Source organism: Siniperca chuatsi, linkage group LG19, assembly GCF_020085105.1.
Source record: "Siniperca chuatsi isolate FFG_IHB_CAS linkage group LG19, ASM2008510v1, whole genome shotgun sequence".
NCBI lineage: Eukaryota > Metazoa > Chordata > Actinopteri > Centrarchiformes > Sinipercidae > Siniperca > Siniperca chuatsi.
Window position 1 is genome coordinate 12,505,365 of NC_058060.1, and position 27,871 is coordinate 12,533,235.

The 27,871-nt window shown below is 39.7% G+C and overlaps 1 protein-coding gene and 1 long non-coding RNA gene across 4 annotated transcripts in view; one reads left to right on the forward strand and one right to left on the reverse strand.

The window, feature by feature from the left end:
• The first annotated feature begins 1,202 nt into the window (after positions 1–1,202).
• Positions 1,203–27,871, forward strand: part of cntnap2a (contactin associated protein 2a) — a 316,253-nt gene continuing 289,584 nt past the window's right edge. For 2 of the 3 annotated variants that reach the window (XM_044176650.1, XM_044176651.1), the window contains exon 1: positions 1,288–1,526. In XM_044176650.1, coding sequence (XP_044032585.1) covers positions 1,424–1,526 — 103 coding nt within the window. In that variant the 5' untranslated portion in view covers positions 1,288–1,423. Of the gene's footprint in view, positions 1,527–27,871 lie in introns of all 3 variants that reach the window. The other variant, XM_044176652.1, reaches the window with a different exon arrangement.
• On the reverse strand, positions 16,579–18,752 carry LOC122866674. The gene is made up of 3 exons (XR_006375780.1): positions 18,588–18,752; positions 16,981–17,073; positions 16,579–16,623 (listed from the first exon to the last, which is right to left on the reverse strand). It is a non-coding gene; the product is annotated as an uncharacterized LOC122866674 (long non-coding RNA).

Here is a 27,871-nt window from a genome sequence, read left to right on the forward strand (position 1 = left end):
AAGTGGAAATAAACAAATGTGTATAATACTTGAGAATTTTTCATGCTGAAAGAACAAAACCAAAGGAACTGTCACTACAGTTCAGAGGCAGAATTAGGCATACAAGTGGGAAAAATATAAAAAGTGCTCTGGAGCTCAGCTGTCTCAATCAGTCACATAAAGTCTAAACATTTGGCCTAAAGTCTAGAGCTAGTCATCCATCCACACTGTGAGCAAAAATACTAGAAGACCAGCAGAGTTGCCATGAACCAGTAGGGCTAGTTCAGTCTGACAGAACTTAGTTTGGCTGAAATACATTTTTGCCGGACAGCTCGTAAAATCTGGAAGCAATCAAAAGGAGACTGCTGAGTTAACACAGATTTTTCCAAGAAGCGTTAAATTACATAATCTCTGACAGAAGTCTCTATACTACACACTTTTCACCTTATAAGTATACAGTATATTGTAAGGTGTATTTTGTGTATATTATACAATGACCCTAAAGCATGTTCTCTGCAAACCTGTAACACACCAGAACAAGTTGAGATCATTTCTAAATGAACTTACATTAACATTAACATTTTGTTAATTTAGGCTGAACAAAGCGCAAGGTTATCTCTGACACATTTTTTTCTAACCTAACAAATGTGGGAATAGCAACTGTATCCAACAAATGTATAGGACTGTTTGTTAAAGAATCCCCATTTTTGTGCTTACCCAACAGGCATTTTTACAACGAAAGCAGGTAAATAGAAGTGATGAGGAGATCACATCAAGACATAAAGTGACTGTAGGTCCTTTTTGTAATTTTGTTGGAGCTTTTGGTGTGAGGAGAGGAGACAAATGCACTTAGTACAAGGCTACCACCACCTAGAGAAGGAGGGGGGCACTGTCTCGCTATAAGAAAGGGAAAGACATTTAGAGAGGGGAGACAGAAAGACTGAGATAAGTTCAGCACCACGGACAGCGCACCGGAACGCTGGAGAGGAGAAATCAGTTCAGTGGATTTGAGCTGCGCAGCCATGCCTCCTTGAACTACTTGAGCCTATACTGTACACTACAGTCGCACGCAGTCGTTCTCGTCCTGTGCAGGTGGAGACAAGGTTGTTATTGTTTTTCTTTTATTCGGGGATCGCTAAATAAGGAGGCGAGATAGCTGCACAGGCCAGCCTGTTTGTCAGTGCGATCCTTACATCATCTCTATATTGGAGAGAGAGAGAGAGAGAGAGAAGCTGAGAGAAAGAGGGGAGAGAGAGAGAGGCTGAGAGAAAGAGGGGGGAGAGAGAGAGAGAGAGAGAGTGAGTCCGTGCAGCCTGGCTCCTCTTCGCCAGTCCTCAACTGCGAAGCGAGTCTGACGGACCGACCGGCGCTACCTCCACCCCGCTGTTTTTCTAAGTGTTTCCTCTCCCTCTCTCGTTCTGCTGCGTCCGCACCGGCCGTGAAGATGCACCGGCACCGTCCTGCCCGGGGATTGACGTTGTTATTGCCGGTCGCTTTGTGGATTTTCAGCCATGTCAACGGTGTGCACGGAGCTTTGCCAACAACCCGTAAGTTGTTATTCTTAATTTTTGGGTACGTCTCCCAGCGGTGAACGGGTGAGTCCGGATATGTGGGTGGAAAACAGACCGACCCTGTCTCTGGAGCAGAACAGTAGAGGCACAGACGTTTACCGGCGGGGCTGCAGGTATCCCCACGGTGGTGCCAGCTGGGGCTCTCGGGAGCTTAAGAGGCAGACTGCACCGGGGAGAGAGAGAGGGGAGCGGGCTTACCTTCTGAGTTTAGACCCAGGCTACACGTGTTAACTCTTCAGGATTTCTGGTCCATTGCTTTTAGCGCTCGGGGTTTTATGCCCGTCGCGTGGTTTTGATCACAGGTTGTCAGGGCTTCCAGAAAGGGCTGGATTACTGAATGACATTTCACTGTCAGTTGTGGTTTGCTGTTGTTCAGAGACGAACAGTTTGAAACCATTTCACAAATGTTAGGCTGTTTATTTTTTAGCCGCATTTTGGATTAACATTAGGCTATATAAGATCATTGAATTTGTTTTCTGACCATTGCACTGCATTTGCCCAAAATAAATCCAAATACAGATGTTTTGTTGAATCTCCAAATTTTTAGGAGGGAGTTATGGTCTAATGGACTTTGTGGAAGCTGAGTCTCAGTGACCCGGAGGCACATTAAATATTTCTACTTTTGAGCCTATTGCTTGTGCAGTCTGATTTAGGTTGTTCGTGAAGTTTCTATGCAGTTTGAATTTTGAGTAGTCTCTCCTCTATTACCAGGTCTGGGCCCATTTTAGCCAGCTTTATTTTTCAGCAAACGGTCACTGGAAAACTTGGAGACAACTTGCTGCAACTGCTACAAATAGCTCAGACGATAATATACAGATGATATGCTTACCTTAAATACAGCGGATGGATCTATTTCTCCTGGTTAAAGCCCCAAGAGTTGAAATACCCGACTATGGTCTTTTTTTCTTATTAACTAGTAACAGTAGTCATTTAGAGTTTGTTCACACATTGCATAATCGCTGTACTCTTATATTCTCATTGGCAGTTTCCCAGCGAATCATGGTGTTATTTCTTTCTCATGGTATTTCCCGTGGTATATTTTGGAACTTACTATCTGCCTGCTATTTTTAAATTTAATGTACCATTACTGGTCCTATCTATCTTAAAATGACCCGTTATGTTTGGTTCTGTATTGTCCTGGAATCATCCACATTTGGTTCACTGTCTTTCCGATGTTTGCTGACGGTGACTGAGCCGGTGTGACTGATTCCCCCGGTGATCGCCAGGGCTTCTCGGGTCCCGGATGAATGTGTCCGGGGACGCGTCTCATTAATCATCCTTTCCGACAGACAACAACGGAGAGAGGGCACCGCGAGCGTTTGCGTGTGCGTGCACAGATATGTCTGTGTGCGCGCGTCAGTGAGTGAAGAGAAACGAGAGAAGGAGAGTTGGAGGAGATGGGCAGTGCGTTTTTCTTTCACAAAGCCGTTGCTCATAAGAGCGACCTCACAGCGAATAGGTGTCATAATGAGACACTTTATTTATAAAACTTTATTGATCCCTTTATGGAAATCCTCAGTTCTCTTGCTCCCGTCAATTGGCAGATCTGACTGGGTCAGCCTCAGTGTCCCAGGAGCAGGTAGAGATTTAGTGTCTTGTTAAAGGAAACTTCAGCTGGGGGCTTGAATCAAATTTATGAATTATTGAATTGAGCTATTGAATGTTTCAAACTAGAAAGTCTATATATAAATGATTTCTTATCATATAAATGTTCATACATGAATGTATGCTATTTAAGAATCCCATAAGTGTTTTAGAGTGATAGCGCAAGAAGCAAAAATAATACAGAAAAAGTCACTATAAACTTAATACTATGTAAATTCACCTATAAATAGTGAGGTAAAAAGTATTTTTATATATACATATACCACAAACCATTTATGCTCTAAACTATATATCTTCTATATGTTGCATTCCAAAATTCTGTATGAGACAACAGTACGATGCAACAGGAATATTACAGTGTGGAGAAGGATCAGGGCGGGATTTGCAAGATGGGAGGAGAGAGAGAGAGAGAGAGAGAGAGAGAGAGAGAGAGAGAGAGAGAAGAAGGAAATGGCATGTTGAACTGGACCAGCAGTTCCACCCCTGAGCTTAAATCTGAGTGCTGACTTTATCCCTCTTCAGGGACTAGATGTGAAACACTCAGGGGAATAGACTATTTCATTGTGACCAATGGTCTGAGGCATGGACTAAAAAAGATTAACATTTCCATCCTACAGGGGCAAACACTCACACACTAAAAGTCAATGGGCTGGTTGACCCACCGACTGTGTGGAGTCTCCCATGTGCACACTGAAAATGCTTCTATGAGGTATGAGCACCAACATAAGAGAGAGAGAGCAATAAAATGAGATTTATGTGTGTCTGTTTTGCCCGTTTTGTATATGGGTTTGTGTGCATTTGCATGTTCATTTATATGTTCATGCATGTGGTTCCACAAATGATTGTATGTTGAGCAGTAATCCAGGGATTTCCTCCTACACAAGCTTGGCCTAAAGTGTCTTTTTAAAGTTTTATGTTGCATCCCAGTATCACTTAATTGGCTAGCACAGTGATATCAATTGCTGAACATCTATTGCAGTCGGACAAAATTAAATGAACATACACACAAACATATAAGAACACTCAGAAATACAAACTCACATAAGCACAAAGGTGCATACGCAACCTCAGATGCTCACACAACAGAAGAAAAGTAGATTGCGTTTGTCCTTGTTGTACTTCAGCTGTATGCTCTAATGAGTTGTCACTGTACAGTATGTAAATTTGTTGTTGTAATGTGTCTAAGTCAAGGTCTCTCACTACCTACTATGATGTCTTGTAATCATTGGGACATTTATTGTTTCCCTTTTGCAATTCAAATCAACAAATTTCTCAGATTAAGATGGTTCACATGGGGAATTTCTGAAAGGAATATCAGCTCAATGCATATAGTGTATTGATGTGTGACATACTGTGTATGTATGTATGTGTGTGTATATATATATATAATCTCACACATCAATAAGTATATTTTGTATGCACAGATTTTTGGCACAGTCGTACAGCATTCTAGTTTAACCTCATTATTTGAACTCAGCTTTTTAATCAGCCTTGAACTCTGATTTCTGCTTTGCGCCATTGCTTTTCATTGCTTCCTGTGTAAAGGACATGGTTTAAATAAATATTAAACATTCTCAGCACCAGTGTGTGACAAGTAAAGGATGTGCCTTTAAGTCAGTGTGTTAGTGGCACTGTGGGTGGCTAAATGGGGTGCCCCTAGAGCCTGTCTGATATAGAATCAGATTAGCCTTTCCTTATCTCATTAAGCGTGCCAGGCCATTTGACATAGACATCAGTCTGGTTGCACCTCAAGGGCTACACAGGGCAGGACAGCATTTACTGTTCTTCAATATAATTCATTGTATACCATGTGAAACAAAATTAAGGTATTTTGCATCCTGTTGCCAGTTACCCCATTCTATATCAAAATGGCTAACTTTAAGATTGACTGCTTCTGGCTGATCCAAAGCAAACAAGAGAATGTCCTCACAGTCCTACTACATAGCAGTATTGCTCATATCTACTGTCAACAAATCACTGTTTCACTGTGGTTATTATAGTATCATCAGTCACTGTTGGAAAATGTCAATGAGATATGCTAGAATTTTCTAAAAACATTAAGTAACTGCCAGTCCTATGGCTTGTCTTTGTGGATCAGATTACATCAGCTCAATAATTGGTGTTTAGTTTTTTCTGGCCCCTGTGTATTTATATGTGTGCGTCTACCTGTATTTTGGGGGTGTGTATGTGTGTGTGTGTGTGTGTGTGTCCACATTGGTAGATTTATCATGCATCGAATCAAGAGAGTCAGAGCTAGGAAACGTGGTCTAGTTGTTAATTGCACAGCCATTTCTCTCTTCCGCCCTGTCCTCCTCTGTCTAAATTGCTCTCTTCCTCCTGCTTTTTTTTTAATCTATCGCTCCTTTGCACTCCCTCTATTTTCAATAAATCTCCCTCAGTGTCTTCTTCTCATTCTCCTTCTAGCTCTTCCTTGCTCTTCTCGCATGTCTTTTTGCCTCTTAAAAAAAACAATAGAAAAACAAACTTTCATGCCCTGCTATCTTTTTTTTAACTGTTTCATCCCTAACTACCCCTGATGATTCCTCTTGCTCTCTCTTACTTGCTCCCTCCTACTCCCCCTTAGTCCTCTGATTCCCCAGTCTTTCTCTCATCATTTGATTCTTCATTTTGTTTTTTTTTTCTTGTCTCCTGCCCACATTCTTGTCCCTAACTCTCTCTAATTCTTTCTATCCGTACTTGGCTGTCCTCAGTGGTTTTATCATCTGGCCGTAATCACTTTCCTCCCTCCTCGTATTTTTTTTCATCTTCTTTTTTCATCCACTGAGTCTCTCTCCTCACAATCTCTCCCCTTCTCATTCCACTCCTGATTACAAAAATGTTTGATAAAAAAGTCCCCACTAGCCACTTTTCAAGGGAGTAATGTGATGCGTCTGCTTGTGCATGCTCATGCAAACTCTCAAACAGCACCTACTGTGTGTGTGTGTGTGTGTGTCCGTCCACTGCAACAACCAGACTGACATGGATCACAGCCAAACAGACACAGCCACACTGCAGTCTCCTCCTTCAGTCTCATACAGCTCTAAAATGTTTCTTGCCCCATCAGCGTATGAATATTTTAGCCCACTAAAACATGAATTCATGACAGTGCTTTTGAGACAAAAATGCTTGACCTATAAGCCACTGCTTTCCAAAAAGCACTTTATTTTCTTAGCACAAGGAATCAGAATTGCTTAATTTCACAGCAGCCCATAATAAATGGATATGAATTTGGCTTGAAAAGAATATTTTAACTTGCATGATAATGCATTATGATAATATGACTAAGAACTGAAAAGCCTTCACCCTTGCACGTTTCATGATGAAACATGCATGTTCACATGTTTACGTAAAGGCTTTTTGCTGATTCTCTTATTAATGTCACGGATCACAAGCATAGCAAACATCAACTTGAAAGAAATGCATTCTCAGAGCACCACGATAGTTTTCTTTCTTTCTATTCCCTGTCAGCTTTGTACTTAGACTGCTATATCGGTCTCCTTAAAGAATTTAAATTTATCTCTTGGAAGTGCTACTGCGAGGCTATCTATGTTTCATCATGGGAGCAAAGACGAAGTGATACAAATGTACACTGACAAGTCATGCAGCATAATTCCCTTAACAATGTCAGTAACGTAACATGCGCACACACTCCGACACACACAGAGGCCCACACAATGCAGCTCACACAGACCACCTCTCTTTTTCTCTGTCCTCCTCAGACACGCACACACAAACCTTTCCAGGTCATTGAATGTTACTGACTTCACATGCATTAATGAAAACTGAATCCATAATTGTGACTGTAGTACAGGTGCGTAATTGTGTAATTCTGCATCATGCTTCTCTGCATGAAACTGTGTGCGTGTATGAATGCGCAGGATTGGAAAGTTATTCTTATGGAATGTGTTCTCATTAGAACCCGTCTGAAACGGTCCACCTAGTTAAACAAGGCTCTCTGAGATGGAAAGTGGGCAGGCAGGATAGAAGGACAAGAGAAGAGGCGGCATTTATCAGAAGAGAGAGAAGGATGAGGAGAGACAGCTCGAGGAAAGATGGTCAGGAGGCGAGGATTTTCTCCGACACCTTGTCATTCAATATTACTGTTGTTATTATAATCTGTAGCTGCATCAGAGCGCAGCCGTTGCATTAGTCAGAGAATGGACCGGGCTAATGTCACCTAATACTGCACTTCCCTTTGGTAATACCTGGCTTTTTACAACTTGATTGATCATATAACAGCCTTCATAATTGCTTTTTCAGTTGATGTGAATATCCACTTAAAATCTGCTTATTGCAGATCATCATCATCATCATCATTTTTAATTTGTCTCTATAGGACCTACAGTATGAACATAAAGTGTCAGAGGATACAGAATGAACAAAAACAGCTGGTAAAACTTAAAGCCAAAGTAAAATGAAACCAAATAAAATCAGAAGAACCGTAAACAAATATTAGAAATAAAAGAGGACAGCAAAATAAAACTATTACGATTTTTTTCCTGTTCCTTTCTGTCAAAGAAGGTTGTAACCTGGAATACATAAGGTGACCTGAGTTCATCCTGAGCTGTAACTTGGGGCTAGACCTCATTGAACCTTTAAAAGACTAGCCTCGCAAAGCCAGCTCAGATCTCAGGAGTTTAGTTTTTGCTACAAGATTTTAGTTTAGAAAGCCACTGAGGAGTCATTTGATTTGGGCAGGGGAACCTGCCCCATCAGCAGACTATGGAGAGAGGTTTAGATGATGATGTGACTTTCCAGTCTTTTGAAGTTTCTGAACCTTATCAACAATTACAGTGGATGTTACAGATGTAAAATGAAGCAAGATTCTGCAACTGGAATGCTGTTTTTTTTGCTTCACATTTATTTATAAACCAATTTTGCTCTATCTTTTAGGACAAATCTGATTTGACCGTTTCCAAAGCAGTCACAATGTTTTCCCATGTTTGTCCATTTTTAAAATCTTTTCCATATCAAGCGAGGAGACACAGGAAGTTGGTGCTGATTGTACTTGTAGGAAACCCGACTGACCTGCTGTATTTACTACTCCTTGATTTTTTTATTTATTTATTTTTTTTTCCAGATTTTGTTGTGAGCTTATGATAGGACGAGAGGTTCTCAAAAACTGCACAGAATGGAGTTGAAATCTTGATTGTTTTAGCCTTAAATGTACTAGTTAAATCGCTTAGAGGAAGCTAATAGATACGGTGCAACAACTGGCCTGGATTAATCTTGGGGGAATGCCAGAATTGACCATACCAGGGCACTGGATGTGTTAGAGTAGTTAAAAGCAGTGTAAGTGAACCTGGCCCAAGTCATCAGTGTCAAAACAACAGTGTCAAAAGCAGCACAAAGTAAAACTGGGCAGTCCCCTCTTTCAGCGACAGGGAAATGGTTTAGACACACTGACTAGAACCCCTTGTACATGCTCTTGAGCTACATCCAGTGCTAGGGAGGGCATCAGTGTAAATTAGATTTGATCCAATTGGATTAAACTTTGTCATTACACAAGTAGTACTGACACGACGAAATGCAGTTTAGCACCTAACCAGAAGTGTAGAAGTGAACCATGTACAGGTGTGCTGTCATTGGTGAAGAAGGAATAGAGGAGAGGACTCAGCACATAGCCTTGTGGGATGCAGGTGTTCAGGGTGAGGGTTGAGGAGGTGTGGTTGTCTAACCTAACATACTGGAGTCTGTTGGTTAGGAAGTGCAATATTCAGAAGGAGGTGTTGATGCTCAGGTCACCGAGTTTGGTCATCAGTTTGGAGGGGACGAAGCACATGGGGACAGATGCTTGGGCCTGTGACAGGTTGAAGATATCAGTCAGGACCACAGTCACCTGCCCAGCTGGCATAAAAGTTGGTGGGTTTGTAGTCCATGATGGCCTGGATGGCTTGCCACATGCATCGGGGGTCAGAGTGAAGTGCTCCTCAATCCTTAGCTTGTGGCTGTGCTCGGCCCTCTTGATGCCCCTGTTGACACTGTTGATGTTGGTGTTGATATAGTCCGGAACAGAGGAGGCATACGAATCAATGTCTGTGTGGGAGTCCAGGGTGGCCTGAGTGGCAAACATACATATCCAGTTTGTGTGTTCAAACCGGTGCTGTAGTACAGAGTCTGATAAATAGGTTGTTTTGTTTTGTGTCCAGCAACCAAGAAGGAGTTGTTTGTGCAACAATAAGGACGTGATCCCTCACTGGCATCCCACCCGCAAATACTGCCAATCATGTTCGATGTAGCTGGCCGAGCTGCAGCCATGGACTGAATCCACGGTGCTGTCATGGTGGGCAAGCATTTCTAGTCAGGTGCCTTTGGTCTTGTTTTTGTTGCCTGATCCACATTCAAAAGTGTTGTAAAATTACTAATTAATGCACGTTTGTTCATGCAACAAATGATTGAAAATCTATACTAATACTAAAATACTTGGCAGAATAATAACATGAATGTATTATTATTGTGAATTGTTATTGACAAAAGTATAGCATTTATTGAAATTTGCAGCATGTTTTAATTACAGTGGCATGTTAATGCTTCAGTACATTTTTCTGTTTTAAAGCACAGCCTCATATCAGTCATTGATTGGTTTTATATTTGAACTTTCTTGTTTGGTATACAGTAGTTTTAGTTGCCTTCACTTTGAGTTTCCTTGCCATGTGGAAGTAAATTCCTGTTTTCTGTTCTGGGATTGCTCTCTAGACTATTATTATTTTGTTATATCTTTCGTACTTTCTGTTTACTTCAAATCCAAGCTGATTATTCCCCAGCTAACATCCTACTGGTAATTAACTCATGCACTATTATAAAGGAAATATAATAATTTTTGTAATCAATATTTTGACCTTTGAGCTAATCCAGCGTGACTGATGTTGTCCCTGACTTGGAAAGCAATAGTGATCCATAGTAAAATGACAAGTATATGCACAAAAAGGTAAAAAGAAAATTACATAAGAACAGGGGTTCCCAAAACCATACAAGTCATTAAAAATAGTCATGTAATACAAAATCATGTGATAATCAGACTTGCATAGAGATGTAATTGTGTCATAATGTGAACTTTAAATGGCACTGCACTACTGTACTACTGTATTATTCAGTATGCCCACTGCTCTGCATAAACAGCTATCATCAAAATCATGTGAAAGTTTTCGTAATGGAGAAAAAACACTTGCTTTTTCCTTTGCTGTGAGTGTGATATTAGATATCAAAGTATCGATTTGCCACAAATGTCAAATATTGCAGAAGAGGTTTTTTGCAGGACATCAATGATAGCCTAAATGATTTTCGAATATATGGCATGGAAAACACTGATTAATCATACGTACATTATTTAGTCATAATAAGTACATTACATAGTGAGTACAGTGATTTATTGAGACTTTGAGCTAATTACATTAACTAATTAGTTATTGCTGATATAAAAATTATCTGCATACATTAATAAGTCTTTAGCCAAGAATTTGCCATTGATCTAGCAATAATTATTATATATCTATATATAATTAAACTGTTGCTTTTGCTTGTCTCTCTCTTTGAGTTTAACCTATATTCTGCAACATTAACCCTTTGATCTGTACATGCCTGATGGGTAACATGATGAATCTGGGGATTACACATTAAAAACCACAGCACAACATCTGTTCAGCTGTCTCACTTGCACACGCACGCACACACATACACAGCCATACTCTCTTCATTGATATTGAGTCTCACCATGTCTATGTGTTTCACACTCCATCTTTTTGTCACTCCATACATACAGTAGGATAGTCAAACTGTGTGTGTATATGTGTGAGAGAGCGAGTTTGTGTGTTTGTCAGACCGTGCATGTACGTACATGTGCGTATGCACAAGTTCCTTTCTGTCATAATGGATGTTGGAAATCTAGCCACCAGCTCATGTGGAAGAGTGCTGTGGAAAAGGGCATTGTGCCCCAGCTAAGACAAATGTTGTTATTACTCTCAGCCTTTGCATTCAATTTGTTTTTTAAGCCGCTTGAATACTCCATTTACAGCGCAAGATTAAGTGAATTAATCTTTGGGCTACTTCCATTGAAGAAACACTCCTCCTTTTCTCTTTAGACTCAGAGGAAAAGCACAGAACAGGAACATACTGTAGTCTCCAGTCACTTGGAAAACATAACCTGTGTATTTCTGTGTGTGTGTGTGTATCTCTATTTTGGTATATAGTGAAAATACAATATGCGCGTGTGCATGTTATGACTGTGTGCATGACTTGGTCTGTGTGTGTGTGGAAATAAATGGTAGACGAAATGTAAGAGTTGTCTGCCTTGTTTAATGTGAACAACATTTCTGCAAAAATCACACCACTGCTTCCAATAGACATGGATTAGTAAGAAATGGATCTCTGAGTGAGATCTATTGAGGGATCTGTTGTTCTGTGCAGTAAGTGGACAAATGTTCATTGTGTTCCCTGGGGGTGTGTGTGTGTGTGTGTGTGTGTGTGTGTGTGAAGAACTGGATTTGAGTGTGCAAAAAGACGTGTTTCTTTATGCGTGGTTTCATGCATTGTGCGCACATGTTCTCGTGGAGTGTTTGTGTGGTGATGGTAGTGGGGGGGGGGTACTGGCTCAGCCAGGAGGAAAAAGTGGTTAAAGGGCACAGTAATTGGGATGTCGGACAGGCATGGTCTCTTGCAGAGTATTGGAACAGCATCTAGCAGGATTGCCACAAACATTAGGATTCACACGTCTGTGTGTGTGTGTGTGTGTGTGTGTGTGTGTGTGTGTGCGTGCGCGTGCGCTCTTTTGTGTATTTTTGGAGCCAGTCCTGCTCCGAATCCTTTTTGATATTGGGTATCTGCCGATACAGAGTCCAATCCAATACTTATATTTATCTAAATGTTGATTGAATATGTATCTGACACACTCAAAGAAAAGGTGTAGCTTTCTAAATTTGGCACACCTTTATATTTCATGAGCTTATTGATCCAAATACTGAAGGTCCTGATTTGAAACTATAAATCTGATAAGCTTAAATTATTGATATGATATTAAGGAAAGTTTAGAATGTGACTTGACTTCGCTAGAGAGAAGACGTATCAATCTGTTGGAGTTGTTGGGACTATAAAAAACACTTGCGGTTGTATAGTGTTACAGAGCGATGCTTCTTTTACCTCAAATGATCTTTGGCAGAGTACAGACACCGGCTTTCAGAGAGCTCACAAACCAACAGCCAAGTTTAATTTTGGCCTGCCATCAAGTTACTCACGGAATCAACAATAATTTACAAAGGCGGATATGACCTGCCGCTGCATTTGTCATTTTAACTGGCGAAAGCGACAGTCTGCTCCAGCAGAAAAATTAGAAGCTGCTTCCTAAATGTTTTTTCTATACTGATCTTTGAACCTGTGTATTTTGCCAACCAGCGTGTCAGAACAGAGTCAATCACTGGTGCAACTAAATCATTTTTCACATTTCATTCTAATTTTCACTTGTATATGCAGTGAAATGCTGCACTGTAGGCTGTCATTAAGGAGAGCAGCGCTGCAACACTAGCAGACCGAGATGACAAAACACAGTAGAGTTCAGTAAAGAAACGCTCTGATTTTGATCGTCTTAATTTTAGATCCATTAAATATGCCTGCATCGGCCCCAATACTGATCCTTAGGATCTGCTGCGGACATCCCTAGTAATTTTGCTTGTGTGCTTCTGCTGATATGTGTGTGTACAGTACATGTGCAGAAAATCAGTTTGTACCTAGTCTGTACTGCAAACCACCTGCCTGGGATTTAACACAAATTTGTGTGCGCGTGTGTGTGTGTGTGGTGGGTGGGTGTCAAAGAGTCGCTTCAGGTGACTACATACTTGTATGTGTGAGTGTGTATGTCTGTGTATAGCAGAGGTTAGGTGTGTGTAGTTGTAGACACTTGTGTGATTAAAAATAGCTTTGTGTGTGTATAAGATGGAGAAAAAGAGAGAGTTGAGGCTAGATGTGGATGTGGTCCATTAGGTCTGGTTCAAGGTGCTGTTACAGTGTAAGCTAAGTTTAGTCAGACAGGGGTCACTGCTTCCTCTTTATACCTTTCTTTCACCTGCCTTCTCTCTGCTTTCTTTTATATTTTTCTTTCACTGTGGCTTTCTTTGTCTTTTTCTCCCTCTCTTGGTCCCCATCTGTCTTTGTCTATGTCCTCGTCTCTCTCCTTCCCTCATTTCTCTCTTTCGTACGTCAGACTGTTTTACCCACTCAGGTTGCCTCTTACTCTTACCCACTCTTCATTCTTCTTTTTCTCTATCTAATGCCACATTGTTTCTGTCTCTTTTCACATTGCTTCCCCATTCATATCTTGGTCATCTGACTTTCCTTAACTATTTTGTCTCAACTTATCTTGCTGTCTGTACCCGGTATGTTTCACCTCTCCCTCAAGCTGTCTAGATTATCAGGTCTAGACAACACTGACACAGCAATTAAATTTACTTGACAAAAGCCCAAGCCTTGGTTTGCAGACCATGGCACTGATGCTGGGCCCACAGCTCCTTTCAGACTAAGTATGCATGTGGAGCTATTTAACACCAGTTTCGTGTCAGTTTTACAACATTAAAATAAAATAAGGGAAGGTAAATTTATTTGTATAGCATATTTCATACACAAAGGCAATTCAAAGTGCTTTCCATAATGCATTAAAAACATAAAAAAGAAAAAACAGCATAAAAACATAAGAATGGCTTCAGTCCTGTTTAGAATGCCTTCAGACATCTTTAACTTCATTGTATGTAGTGGTCTATTTTTGTAAAGGAGTGAAATATCTCTGCCAGAAATCAACAATAGGTGTAACAGATCAACTAACTAAATGGCACAGTTAGGCAGCAGGCTACTTAACCAAGTTATGATAGGCATCTACTTAGAGGAACCAGAAATATGTCAGGCCACTGGGTCATGATAGACACTTTCAGAAACTCGATTCCTCTTGGTAGTGCTTTTTTCTTTTCTTTTTCAATCAACTAGTTCTATTCAGAAAGAGCAGTCACCTAAATTAGATTCTTGTTTAGCTTGCTTTTGATTAGTCAATGATTTTCATTACTTCCAACTTTACCTCTGCAGTTACTGGCCCAATGAAATGTGTGTCAGCTGCTTGGACTCTTAGGGTAGGAACTATGGCCAGTGAACTAATACATGAACCAGATTCTGCTTGTGAAAAATACAGTACAATCCTAAGTCCTTGAAAGGTTTAGGTTACTGGGAAATGCTTCTGTATTGGGATATACAGTATGTTTCTTTTTCTGCTTCCACCCCTCCTCCCAAACACAATACAGTCTGTTAATATGCTCTCCAGCAATAATTCCAGTTAACCCTGCCCTTTGTAGAAAGAGGTCAAATTACTAATAAATATATGCTGTGTGAGTTTATTAACAATGAGCTCAATTTGGAGCTGCTGAAAGTGCGACAAAGACAGCAGCACAGTTGTAGATTGACTTAGGTCAATCCTTTAGCAGCTCAGTTGATTAATTTGGAATTTCATTAATTCCCCATTAAACTGTTGGTTAATGCACAGCATTGAAATTCATGTTATGCTTCACATTTCCAAATTGTGATCCCAAATGGAAATATTTGGGAATTAGTTTTAATATCATTACTTAATAAATGCTCATTCTGTCTGCTGGCATCTCTATCAGTCGTCTAAAGATGAAATAATGATGGCCAACGTGGAAGGGATTACAGCATGGCTGATCACAGATCAGTTTCATCTCTTTAATCTGTGTCTGGGACGAACAGAGATGCTGACTGAGTACATGGCAGAGAGAAACACACACATGCACACACACGCACGCGCACTCACACAAATAGGCATGCGGGCAGACAGGAAACATCAAATCTGATTTATAGATTTATCTACTCAGACAGCACCCTACCATGCCCCTGTATTTCAGCAGCTTGGGTGATGGATAGAATATGTAAGCATTCTGATTCCTGTGTGCACGTCTGAGTATGAATGGGCTAGTGAATGTATGTATGTGTGTGTGTGCGTGTGTGTGTGCGCACATACCCATGTCTGGACAGGTTTCCGCATATGTTGTTTGGGAAATGCATAATCACACATGGCATCCACTCACAAACACACATAGTGCAGCAGAAGACTTCTTTGTTTTTTACTAAGGAGGCAGAAAAGTGTACTATTGATTGATTGTGTGAGCAGAGGAGAGAGAATGCTCTTTGGCATTCTTTGAAGGAGAGGGTGCAAAGTGCTGGCCTAAAAGCTCAGTGTGGGGTCTGATTCTTTGGTGGGCTGTGAAGCTAGTGTAGTCTGCGCATCCGGGCGTGTAGTCGAGTCTTTATAGTCCCTGGCAGTCAATGGCATAGGCAGTCAGCTTTGCAGGCAGATGGCAGTGGCCAGTGCAACAAAAAATCTTTTATTTTGTATTTTTATATTACTGTTATATTTATATTCACTGTTTGTTTATTTATTTGTTTATTTTTAGAATAGTTTCCTCCCACTCATGATGTTCATCCCATCTGCTGTTCTGCAGCAATCATTTAATGATCTTGGGGTATTAAGTATGCTTAGACTGTCATTATCTTTTATCATTGTTTTTATTATATATTTACCTGTACTTAGTTCTTCATTCGTTCATCAACTCACCCAAGTTTAAAACTTGTTTAGTTAGTCTTTGGCTATATTATGTGACATCCAACACACTGCGTCATGGTGAGTTTTTCCTGTCTAGTTTGTTGTCGGTCAGTAGCTTACTTGTTGAATCAGTTTTCGGTCTTGGTTTTGTGTGTGTGAATGGTTCATTGAGCCTGTATTGGGTAAGTAATTACCTACCAGTCAAATTAGTCAGTTTATTTAGTGTTTTGCACAAAACACGTACAAAAATAAGCTAACTATGGTTTCTGAATAGAAAAACCATTCACACTGACTCTGTACCTCTAATAAGTCAATGTGAATGTCTAATCTCACATTCTTATACATTTGATAAGCAATACTGACTGACCACTCTAACATTAGTTGGAACAGAAAAGAAACTCTAAGCCAACCATAAATGTGAATCAGATGGACAACTCATTTTAATGTAACAGACTGGAAAAGTAGTTACTTTAAACAATCAGTCCTCCCACAAACTCTTTAGACTTTAACAAGAGACTGTAGCAAGATTTGACAGTTTTAAAGAGTGACATTTTTGCTGTTTGAAACTTGATGGCTGCCACATTTATTGAGCTTTACTTTGATGTAGATGATGTCAATTGGCAATTAATGACTTAAAAAAGTGCACTTTATGTTTTGTTGTACTGCAAGATACTTTGGATAAAAGCATCCATTAAATGGCTTACACTTATATCAGACCAACTGCACAAATTAACTTCAAAAGATTTTATTCAATCTGTCATTTGAAAAGAATCAAAGTCTGTACTCATCCAACAGTTTAACCAAACCAAAAGTGTTAAATGGGAGAATAATTTAATTGTGTCCTCTGTCCTCCCTGCTCCTCTTCTGTTTTGGTCTTCTGGATTGCTGAAACAAAATCAGGCTATCACACTTACACCTGTACTCTATGGGCGCCGACATACACACACAAACACACACAGACATAGAAACACACAAACTCTGCAGGCTACTTTCATCTCCCAGATGAATGGGGGCATGGGAGAGAGGAGGAGAGGACAAGGGCAGTGGAAGTGTTGTGTTTAGTCAGCAGAGTGTGGCCTGTCTGTCCATTAGCTGGCTGACACAGACTCTCCCTGAATGGGATCCAAAACCATTAGCAACTCACACACTTCAAAGGGTGGTAATGGGTGATCCTGTTAAACTATCCTAATATAGAGTGTATGTGTGTGTGTGTGTGTGTGTGTGTGTCTGTGTCTTATTTACCTCTGTGCATGCTTGTTGTGCACCTGAGCGTGTGTGTGCATGTGAGGTTCAGAGCATAATTCACTCGACTCCCCCATGAAGACAGGCTGATGACTGAAAATAGAATGACAGTGGGTTTTTCACCTGAAAACTTAAATGAGATTGTATTGGTTAACCTACTATGTGCTAAACATATGATTAAACTGTAACATCATATGGTTTTATAGGTTCTAAGACACATGTAAATCGGGGTGATCTTAATGACTGAGAATGCCTTTATGCATATATTCAGTACACTGAGTTGTGCTTCTGTTATTCTGTGTGGTTTGTAGCTGTTGAGGTTATATTGTATATTAATATTTAGATGCATCTGTTTTGTAGAAGGCTTACCAAGGGTGCAATACTAGAATACTTGGGGAAAGTTTACAGATTTGTCTGCTTTCACGTGTTGTGCTGCTAGCTTGATGAACTCTTTCTTTAAGCTAAAAACAGCACATAGATGCGCCGAATGTAGAGACAAGGAAGTTCACAAACAGTGCGTATAAATGTTGATACATAACCACGCTGTATTAAAGCGTGAATAACACTAAAATTCTACAACATTTTATGCTAACTTACATGCATCAGTGAGGTTTTGTGAGTCGAATGAAAATCTGCCATTCAGGTATACAGGTTCCCAGGCTCACCTGATTGACTGAGTGAGCAGTCTTCAAACAATCTGTGTAATCTTTCTAACAATCTCTTTTTTTCTTTCAATGTGGAAATAGCAGCACAACATTTAGAAATGCAATACTTGATGATTATGGGACATTATTTCAACCTTAAATGTCAAGTTGTTTTTCTTAATATCTACTACTAAAAAATCCCAAATCGAATCGGAAATCGAATCAGGACCTTGTGAACCAGAATTGAATCATTGGCGATACCCAGCTCTATTTACCAGTGCTTATAGTGATCGGTTTAAGCCAACTTTTGTCTGGCTAGTTGACAAAAGTTCACTTATTGAGAGGGCTTGGCTGCTTCACTGTGGTGAATTATGCTAACTAGCAGTCACAATCTTTAAAATGACAGATAAATATACCATTTGTTTTCTTAGACGCCATACATTGGCTAGGAAAAGGTGAGATAGGGAGGAAGATAGCGTAGATGACAATGTTTGTTACGTTTGGCTACTCATCAAAGTTTATCTTCTGTGATTCCAGCTCACTGACAGGTATCAGATGGACTTTCTGATACCTTTTACAGATGCGGCTTTGGCACGGCACAAAAACTTATAATGGCAGGGAAAACCTTGTTATAGTAAGAAAGCAGTAATGTTCTGCTGACCTTTCAATTGAGCACTTTTGCACTATGTAAGCATTTTATGTAAAGTGAAGAAGTACATTTTTCTAATCTCGGGCTATTAGATGTACAGTATATTTATATGCATTATCAGCAGGGTGCTGGCTCCTTTTTACATTCAATTTTTATATTAATCTTGGGGTCCATGCACCTGAAAAAGAAGACAGTGTTTAACAATACTGGTTCAGTGTGTAACTTGGTCCATGCTGGCTTTTTGTAGTAACCTTTTTAAACGTCATGTAACAGCTACAGCACAGAAGGTCACTGTCCACTCGTAAACTCCTTACCTGGTATTGCACCCTCGTCTGGTACCATAGAAAGTCTTTGCTGGTGCATGTGATCTAGCTGGAAAGGAGTAAACAAAAACAAATGTCTATACAGTACATGGCAATGTCTTTTCCCTGTCCTCTGTCTTCAATCTTCATTTCTTTACCTTTCTCCCAGCCTCCCATGTTCCTGCACTTCCTGTTTCCTTCCTCATCTTTTTGTCCTTGTCATGCTTTCCTTAAAGCTTTCAACTGTCCTGTTTGCTGTTTGACAGCCACGTGAAAGAGTTGAAATTACTTAATCACGCTAATTGTATAGTCTATGACTGATGGAACTTCTCTAAGAGCATCAGCATGCACTCTACTGTAGTTACATTCAGCATTTTAGAGTCTGTCTACTTAAACTTACCTGATGCTTTTATCTAGAATGACTTACAAGTACATCACCATAATCACAGCAAGATGATATGATGGCATGACAAGGAAATGCTACAGTGGGAGTGAGAATAGTTTTAAAGTGCACTTTTACTGCGACAACTCTCATACTGCTCTTGAGCAAGGCACTTAACCTTTATGTCCTCCAGTAGATCCTTTCAGTGGCCACCAGACTGCCTGTAATGAGCAGCTGTCAAATGCATGTGTGTTACACTCTGTACCCCTGCAACTAATTCTCCAGATTGTTACTGCAAATGTATTCAACCACCATGCATGGTTGGAGCATTACAGCAAAATTCAGCACATGTTTTAGGACATTTCTGTTACACATCTGATCAGCCGTTTAATTACACTGCTTGTTTTACGCAATGGCAGCCCTTCACTATAATATAACCATGATTTTTGTCAAAACATAAATATACCAATATTTCTCAATCTCTTTGGTGCTTTTGCATAAATCACAGAAAGAGACATGGGCCACATAAATGCATGACTGTCCAAATTGGTGATTGTTAATAAATGTCACAAAGTGTAGTGTAATCATTCAACAGTGTAACAAATTGCATTATCTTCACAGACATAATGTGATTTAATTACATGTTGAAAAGGTTGAATGTAATATTTTTTTCTGGCTTTCATATTCTTCACTGTTGAATAAAATGCCCAGGAAAATGTCGTCTCACTCCATCATCCACAGCCAGTTCTTTGTACTGTGGTTTTTAATGGGCTGTCTCGCAAATCTGCATGCTAGCTAAATCTACCTTTTTTGGAAAATATTTATTTTTGTGCAATTTCTTTTTGTAATGAAGCGTAATGTCAGTTAGAGCTAGAAGGCAACTGTATTCCAGAAAGAAATGTTGTACATTAAAGGTGGGCTATGCGATTCTGGAGAAATCCAATACCATGACAAATACCATGACATAGAGCGAACGACAACACAGCAAGTAATATAACTAACGTGAGCTACGTTGTGGGTTAGCAAAATGTCGCTACAGTTGCTGCTGTGAAGCTAACAGCCAGAGAGCACGAGACTGTTTCCCAGAGCCAGCAAACCAGCTCCAGACAGCGATACTCACAACTCTCCTGCTACAATAGCTAACATCACAACAGCAGCATATCTTGGCAAACTAGAAAGTAAGCTGAATGTCCGTGGGCAAGTCATTTAACGTTACCTGATACACAAAATATGGCTGGAATGTTTGGAATGGTGTGTGGCTCAGTCTGAGCCACTTTGTTTATTTCCCATTTACAGAGCCAGGGCTGTGTGCAAACTCCAGGGTTTTTTTTTTAATTTTTTCAGCGCACACACAGAACGGATGGCTAGCAGACTGTGAGGAGATATTAGCTGAATTTGAAAAAAAAAAAAAAGACTTGTATTGGATTAGAATCACATAGCCCACCCAACTCAAGTATATCAAGTCACTTTGCAGAATTTTAAATTATTGGCTCACAAATGATTGCCGTTGGCAGGTAAAAAAATATTTTATTGAAACGTAAACTTTTCAGGAATTCTAAAAACTAAAAACATTATCTAACTAGTTTTAGGGAATTACATGCTCATGTAGAGGAACGGTCTGACAGTGAACATTCATTCATTTTGATACATGAGCACATTTTACTGCTAATGCTTTTGAATGGAGGATTTAATGGCTTTTTGTCACTAACAGCAACACTCATTCTACAAGTCTTCGAGTTGTTGTTTGTCTGGGGCCACAGTGGGCATTGCTGCTATTGATTCAGCACCAAAACATGTTAAACATAAATTATGCTGCTAAAGAACTGATCAAAACATGGTAAACATAAATTATGCTGCTAAAGAACTGATCAAAACATGTTAAACATAAATTTTGCTGCTACAGATCACAGGCGCTACATGATGTAACACAAATGCTTGTTATTGTGGTGTAATTGACACAGACATATTTAGAGAATACCCAAGAGGGGACGTATGAAAGTGTAGTGTACAGTAGTGATAAATGAAATACAATGCTGTAGCCAACAGTGTGCCAACACTTTACAGTATATGTCGTAAGGCGAGGTGCTATAGGCAGGTATGTGGACCCAAAAGCAGATGACGAGGAAGCGGAAGTAGCTGGATGACTACCGTGTTTATTGTTGGGTGGAATGCAGGCAAGAACAGGCAGAGGTGAGCAGACAGGTAATGAGCAGACAAAATCCAAAATCCAAAAATGGTCCAAAATCCAAGAGTCACCGGAGAACAAAGAATCCAAGATAAACTCACAGTCAAGGGCTTGGCAAGGAACAACACCATGTGTACAACAATGATCCGACACAGAACAAAGAAAAGACCCAGACTAAATACCCAAGGGGAGGTGAGACAACGAGACACAGGTGCAAACAATCAAGGGAGGACCAACAATCAAAACTGGAGAGAAAACACAGACAGGAAGTAAAAACACAAGACACATAAGGGAAGGAGACTACTACAAAATAAAACAGGAAGTGTCAACACCAAAACTACCACAGTATATGGAGGAGGTATAGGGTGTATAGAGCACAGTGCTCATTTTGCGTGCATCAAAAACAAAAAACCAATTTACTGAGTGCAGAACTTCTCCAAGATCTGATTATTTCCACACAGGTAGCTATTACTTTCACAATCATTGGATTTGTGGGATGAGGTATAGATGGCTTTTGGATGTGAATGAAATAGTTAACATGATAGTATGATGAGGGTGGTGGTTGGTAAAAGGTCATGGGGTCACCAAATATATATTTTTTTTCTCCTGACAGCATTAATAGGCACTTTAATTAAACAATGTGTTGCAGGACAGGGCCTTCATCAGTTGTTTTTGCACATTTGGTCTTTTGTGACTTTGTGCACCTAGTTGGCTGGTGAAGTAGACAGAGCACACTCTTCCTAAAAGAATTAATAGGTGCACAAAATTTCATGCCAATCCAACCCTTAGCTCTTGAGTTATCGTTGGTCATAAACAAATGGATGGACAATCACATGACCTCAATATGTGGTGGTGGTAAAATACATGCGTAATAACAATAAGACGGTGTAGTCCCTCATTCGTCCAGGAGTGTTCTATCGTAGAAAAGGTTTCAGTCGTAGTCATCTGGACACTGTTTTCAGAATCAAGACGTTTCGGCTCCCATCCGGAAGTCATTCTCAATTGTGAAAAATTTGGACGGGAACTGGAAATTTAAACTACTCTGAGTTACATAAGCCCTGCCCTCAGGAAGGAATCTGCCTGAGTATCTGTAAATAGCTAGTTTCACCTGAAACTGACCTAATAGTTTCAAGATGGCCCAGTAATCAGTAATCAGGCCTATTGTTCTCTGGCTGCATCTAGCAGTGATGAAGTAGATGCAGCCAGAGAACAAATTTTTCACAATTGAGAATGACTTCCGGATGGGAGCCGAAACGTCTTGATTCTGAAAACAGTGTCCAGATGACTACGACTGAAACCTTTTCTACGTAATAACAATATAATACCACTTTTAGTTTTTGTGCTGATCTAACTATCATAGAATGGTTTCTTCCTTCCTATTTTCAATATTCCATATTTTATTTTCCTCCAAACTGGTGTCCGTTGAGGTCTTAATTGATAGACTCATTCTAGTTGACACCATATTAACATTATATTTTTGTTGTTTTTTGTTTTGTTATAGTGGGTATACAGCTTGTTCAAAACAACATTAGCATAAAAATAATCAGTAAGTGCTGCAGTATCTAAGGTCACTGTTATTTTCAAAAGTATTACTTTTTCTGCAATAGAAAATCTATGTATTTTGTCATATTAATAGGATGTATCTCCTTTTTTACATAGTGGTACATTAGAGGCAAATATGAGTTAAGAAAAACAATGACTCATGCCAAATACATCACAACACACGAATAAATTGTCTTTGTTCAAGCTGTTTGAATGACTACCCACTATTTCAAGTGCAGCATAACAGCAGTAGGTGAAAACCCTGAAAGAATGGCCTGCTAGACAAATCCACTAAAACCCAAGTACTTCTACAGCGTCAAATCTTTTCACCAATTTTTTTATACCAAGGTAAAAATAAAATCCATCACAAAAACAAACACCCTGAAGATTCTTCTCTTTAAAAGAAGCATGGGCAGTCCACACTTCATGGTATTATTTCTTTATTGAGAAAGTAGTGCCGATGAGTAGAGGAGACACAGGAGAGGAGAATCAATCCTTGGCCAGTGGGTACATGTGGTTCCAGAGGTAGGGCTTGTAACAACTACTCCATCTAAGTTCTTTTTCTACTGTTCAAAGTTATGTTTTGTCCAGAGCCAAGTATGCCCAGGGCCTTTTCCCCACCCCTGTGAGAGCTGTGAACAAAATTTTATATGGCTATAAATATTGATGCCTTGAGAATGGCACAGGATAACTGCAACCTGCTGTTCTGAAGGAGGAGGATATCGTGAAAGAATGATCAAGGGTGTTTGAAGTCCTGCAGTGCTTTTATTGTGCGATGAGACTTTCTTTGTTATATGCAGAATGCAGTGTGTGTGGGGGTTTGTCTGAGAGTGCGTCTTTGTGCGATGTGTTTTTGTGGTGTATAAACTAGTGGAAAGACAGTTCTTCCAAACTCTCATTAGTAGCAAACAGGTGGCTGCAGGTAGCACCTTTCCACTGAGGTTGTGTTTGTTAAATAATGTACCAAGTCAACTAATTATGAATAAAATATCACTCCACCCCGTTGTTGCCTTTACTTTCCTTTACCTTACAATGATTAAAATGCCCTCTGCCTATCACCTCTCCTTTTCCCTCTCATTTTACACCCTTCGTCATCTCTCTTTTTTCTGACACTCCCCCTCTTTTGCTGTATGTCCTGGTTTCACTCTCTTTAGCACTGATTCATAACATTTCCTTTCCAGCTAAAGCATAAGCAGCGTACCCATAATTTTCACCTGAGACAATGTCAAAAGCTTTATAGTTACAGTTGATTTTGATTGCATCATTACCATTATCAGTGCAACCATCATTTTATTACCTGGCCTTGTTACTGAGTTAAAAACCTTTATATTCCTCAGAGTCACTTTGACTTTTTCTTCTTTAAATCCTCTTCAAACTTCTCTTTTTTGTGAAAGCAACCCACTCACTGCCGCTCAATGCAGCCTTTCTCCTCTCTACCCTCACCACATGCAACTCTCTTCTCTTTTCTCTAATTTCTCCTTGATTTCTCTGTTCTGTTCTTCTTTCAACCTCCTTATTTTCTTTGTCACCTGAAGAAAAAAACACACACAAAAACATTTGCTTGTGATCTCTCACATTTATGTGCACACACACAAACGCACTCCCACAGACAGACATGCATACATCAACATGCACAGACAGCCCAGCTGCAGGTTCAACTTGACTGTGTGGTAACAAAGGACTACAGGAGAGGAGATAGGTAAAGAAAGAAAATCTTCAGCTGGAGTGGAGACAGTTCTGAATACCTACTGAAAATTGAGTGACATCTCACACACATACACACACACACATGCAGGACAGAGATGGCGAATGATCTATTTTTGCACTTCCAAGCCCCCTTTTACATTATTTATTGATTTTATTAAGTTTTAATTGTACTATGATTCTGTATAGATGAAAATAAATAGAAAAGAGTTGATAACAATGTTATCAAAGGTTATGAAGGAAAAAGCGAGACGGAGGGACAGATTGAGTGCAAGAAAAAGAGACACTGACACAAAATGAAAGGAGAAATGGAGAAACAAATAAACCTTTGAATACTTTCAAAATAACTTCAACTTGCCTCTCGTTGGAAGAAGTATCGGCCCAAATGACATCATTGTCTTGTCTGGAGGATAGAAAACACATACACAGATGTCATGAATAAAGCATCCATATTTTTAACAGTGCAGCATGCGCTGTGTTTTGAAACCCAAAGCTAATAAACATTCCCCCTCCTTCTTTCTCTGCTGGCTGTCTAATGAGTCCGTGTTTGAAATGCCTTTCAGTGTGTCTATGTGTTATTGAGCTTTCAGGGATTTATGTGTTTATCGGCCCACTTCTTTCCACATCAGTGTATGTCTTCCTTTTTGTGTCTGTGTGCATGTGTATGTGCGTGGTCTGCGTCATGCGATTGTGCATATATTTGCATTTAGGCACCCAGCATTTGGGTTTTCGGTTGTATTCTCATCTTATTGCTTGTTAGAACAAATTGAGGGTGTGACTCTGTCATGCGTGGACACAATTTTCAGCGGTGTAATCAAGAGTAGATCGATTTTATTCAAATAAAGCCAGAGGTTGCTGTGAGCCAAATTCATGCCTGAAGGACTTGGAAATAATGAAGCAGAGCGGAGAGAGGTTTTGTGTGTTATGGAGACTCTAGTCTGACTCTAGCTTCTTTAGGCCAAAGGATCGAGGGGAAAAACTATGTAGTGTGCCATACGGTAGAAGTTGCTTGGTTAGTAATCCTCCACAACAAAGCAGAAATCATCATTTTGTATGATCTTATATGCCGTACAATAGTGTCTCTGTAATTTGTTGATCCCTATAAAAATAATAATGGGTAAATGGCTAAGTTGAACTGTTAAACTGTATTTACTCTGTTTTATTCCAAACACTTAAAATACATTCAAGTTTTATCTCCAATAGCACTGACACATTGTTTTGACACAGAGGTCATGAGCAGCTTGTTTTAAACCTCATCTCAGTGTCTCTAGATGCAAATTTATTTGTCTTATCAGATCTTCCTAGTATTTCAATGAATATTTAATTTCATATTAATTTAATATATATGACATACTGTATTTGGCTTGTTCTAATAAGCTTTTAACTTGTTCCACTCCAGTTGATTTACAGTTGTTGCTATCAACAAAATATTGATAAAAATTACTGGGGAGCAATAACTGACAATAACTGACTTTTAAATAATTAAAAGTTAAAGAAGCAGTAGTTGATGTTTTTTGTATCATCGAACAGCATGTATAGTAGGGCTGGGCGATATAGCTGAAAAATCTATCACGATAAAATGTTTCATTTCAGTCGGTCAGAGCCGCTGTAAATCACCTCGGTACTGTATTCCCTGTCGTCAAACTGGTCTCTGTCTGTCTGTTCCGGTCTGGCCGTTCCGCCCAGCTCTGGTTCAAGTGCCCATTCCGGCACCCTTCAGCATTCCCTGCTGTGTCCCCCATGCCCTGCTCCTGAAAACCTCCTCCTCTTGGCCGTCCAGAGCTCCTGTGCTAGAACCGCAAAGTTTGCTGCACAGCTAACTGAGCTAATTTCAATGACAATTTCCTCACCATCTGCACTCAGTTTCTCACTCCACACTACTTCTGTTGCTGTTGTCACGTGTCGATGGTGCAACCGAACAACACCAGTTAAATGATGTTTGGTGTCACTCATAGCACGCTCCATAATCAAGGGATATAACCGGCTGTTCTTGAGCCGGGCGTATTTCTATGTTTTAATGGCGGTTTGCATTTAATGCATTTAAGTTAAACTATTAAACATTATATTGAAAATTTTTTGTATTGCTATTGATGAAGTGTCTATCGCCGGTACATATCACTATCATTTTTTTGCCCAGGCCAAATGTAGTATGTAAACCACTAGAACTGACTCATTTTTTGTTCTTGAAAATCCCAATTATTTCCTGAGTGATTTTGACCACACTCATGTTTTGATAACAAGCTGTGTCTGCTAATTATCTTTTGTCTGATTGCTCTCTTTCTGTGCTGTGTTTGGCATCTTTGTTCATTTGTACCTGTAGCATTCACACCATACCTCAAAACTGTTAAGTACTGGAGTGAGATAATTTTGGTTGCAGTTAATATTACTTACTTCATTCTAGTTGGAAGGCATGCTTCCACAGTTTCAGCTCTAAGTGCTCACAGTATGTGTTGTTGCTGTAAGACTGAATGCAGTATTTAATTGGATGAATAGGCAGTGGCAAGGGTAACCCATGATGCCTCCAGCTGGCTCATCAGTAGTTTGTAGAGTCCCAGAACCACTCTCAATGCTAAAAAAGCTGGACCAACCTGAACCAGCCTAATTCGCAACATCACCCAGTAATTTCCAAACTCACTTATGGTCTCAGTAGGAGAGAATCACACAAACAGCATCACTGTGGCGACGTTTGCCACATGCGAAGGGGAAAAATGTTAGATTCCAAAAACTTTGTAACAGGTGTTTGAGTTAGGACTCATTTATAAAAATCTAAGCCAACTAAGTCCATATTGCACAGTGCACACAGTTTATTTTCTTTGTAGAACTACAATGTGCTGTAGTAACAGTTAACATGTGCATGTGTTTCTTATTGTTCTTTACTCTTGTGGTTGTTTCCTCAGCTTTGCAGTAGTGAGCTTAATTTCCTGTTCAGGTCAGAAGGGAAAGCAATTCACTAATTCCAACTATAAACAGATGGTGTTAATGATGGCAAAGCCAAAGCTTTTGCTGATGGTTTTCAAAAAAACGTCTGCATTATTCAAATTATGAAATGATGGAACATGTGTGCAGCTCTTTGTAGCCCATCTCTTTTTTTTTAAATCCATCTCTTTTTTTCCATAATCCATCTTTGATGTGATCTTGTTTCCTTGATTTCTGGTATCTCATCATGTCTGTGTGTATAACTTTAATCAAATTTCTGTCTTTCTCCAGTCACTGTTGTCAGAGTTGTAAGCCCAAAATCTCTTCACAACTTCAAAGGGTGTCTCTGTCTGTGAACCCATAAAGGCCTGTCTAAACCCAGGCTTTATCACTTTCTCTTCATGTCTGTTCCCTCATTCCTACAGCACTGGTCTTCCTATGTCTGTTCTCACTTTCTTTAAACACACTTTTTCCCTCTGTCAGTTTGGCTTTTCAACATGACTACCTCACCTGTCTGCCAACCAGTTATTTTGATTGCTTTTCTGTGTGTGTGTATGTGTTTGTCTC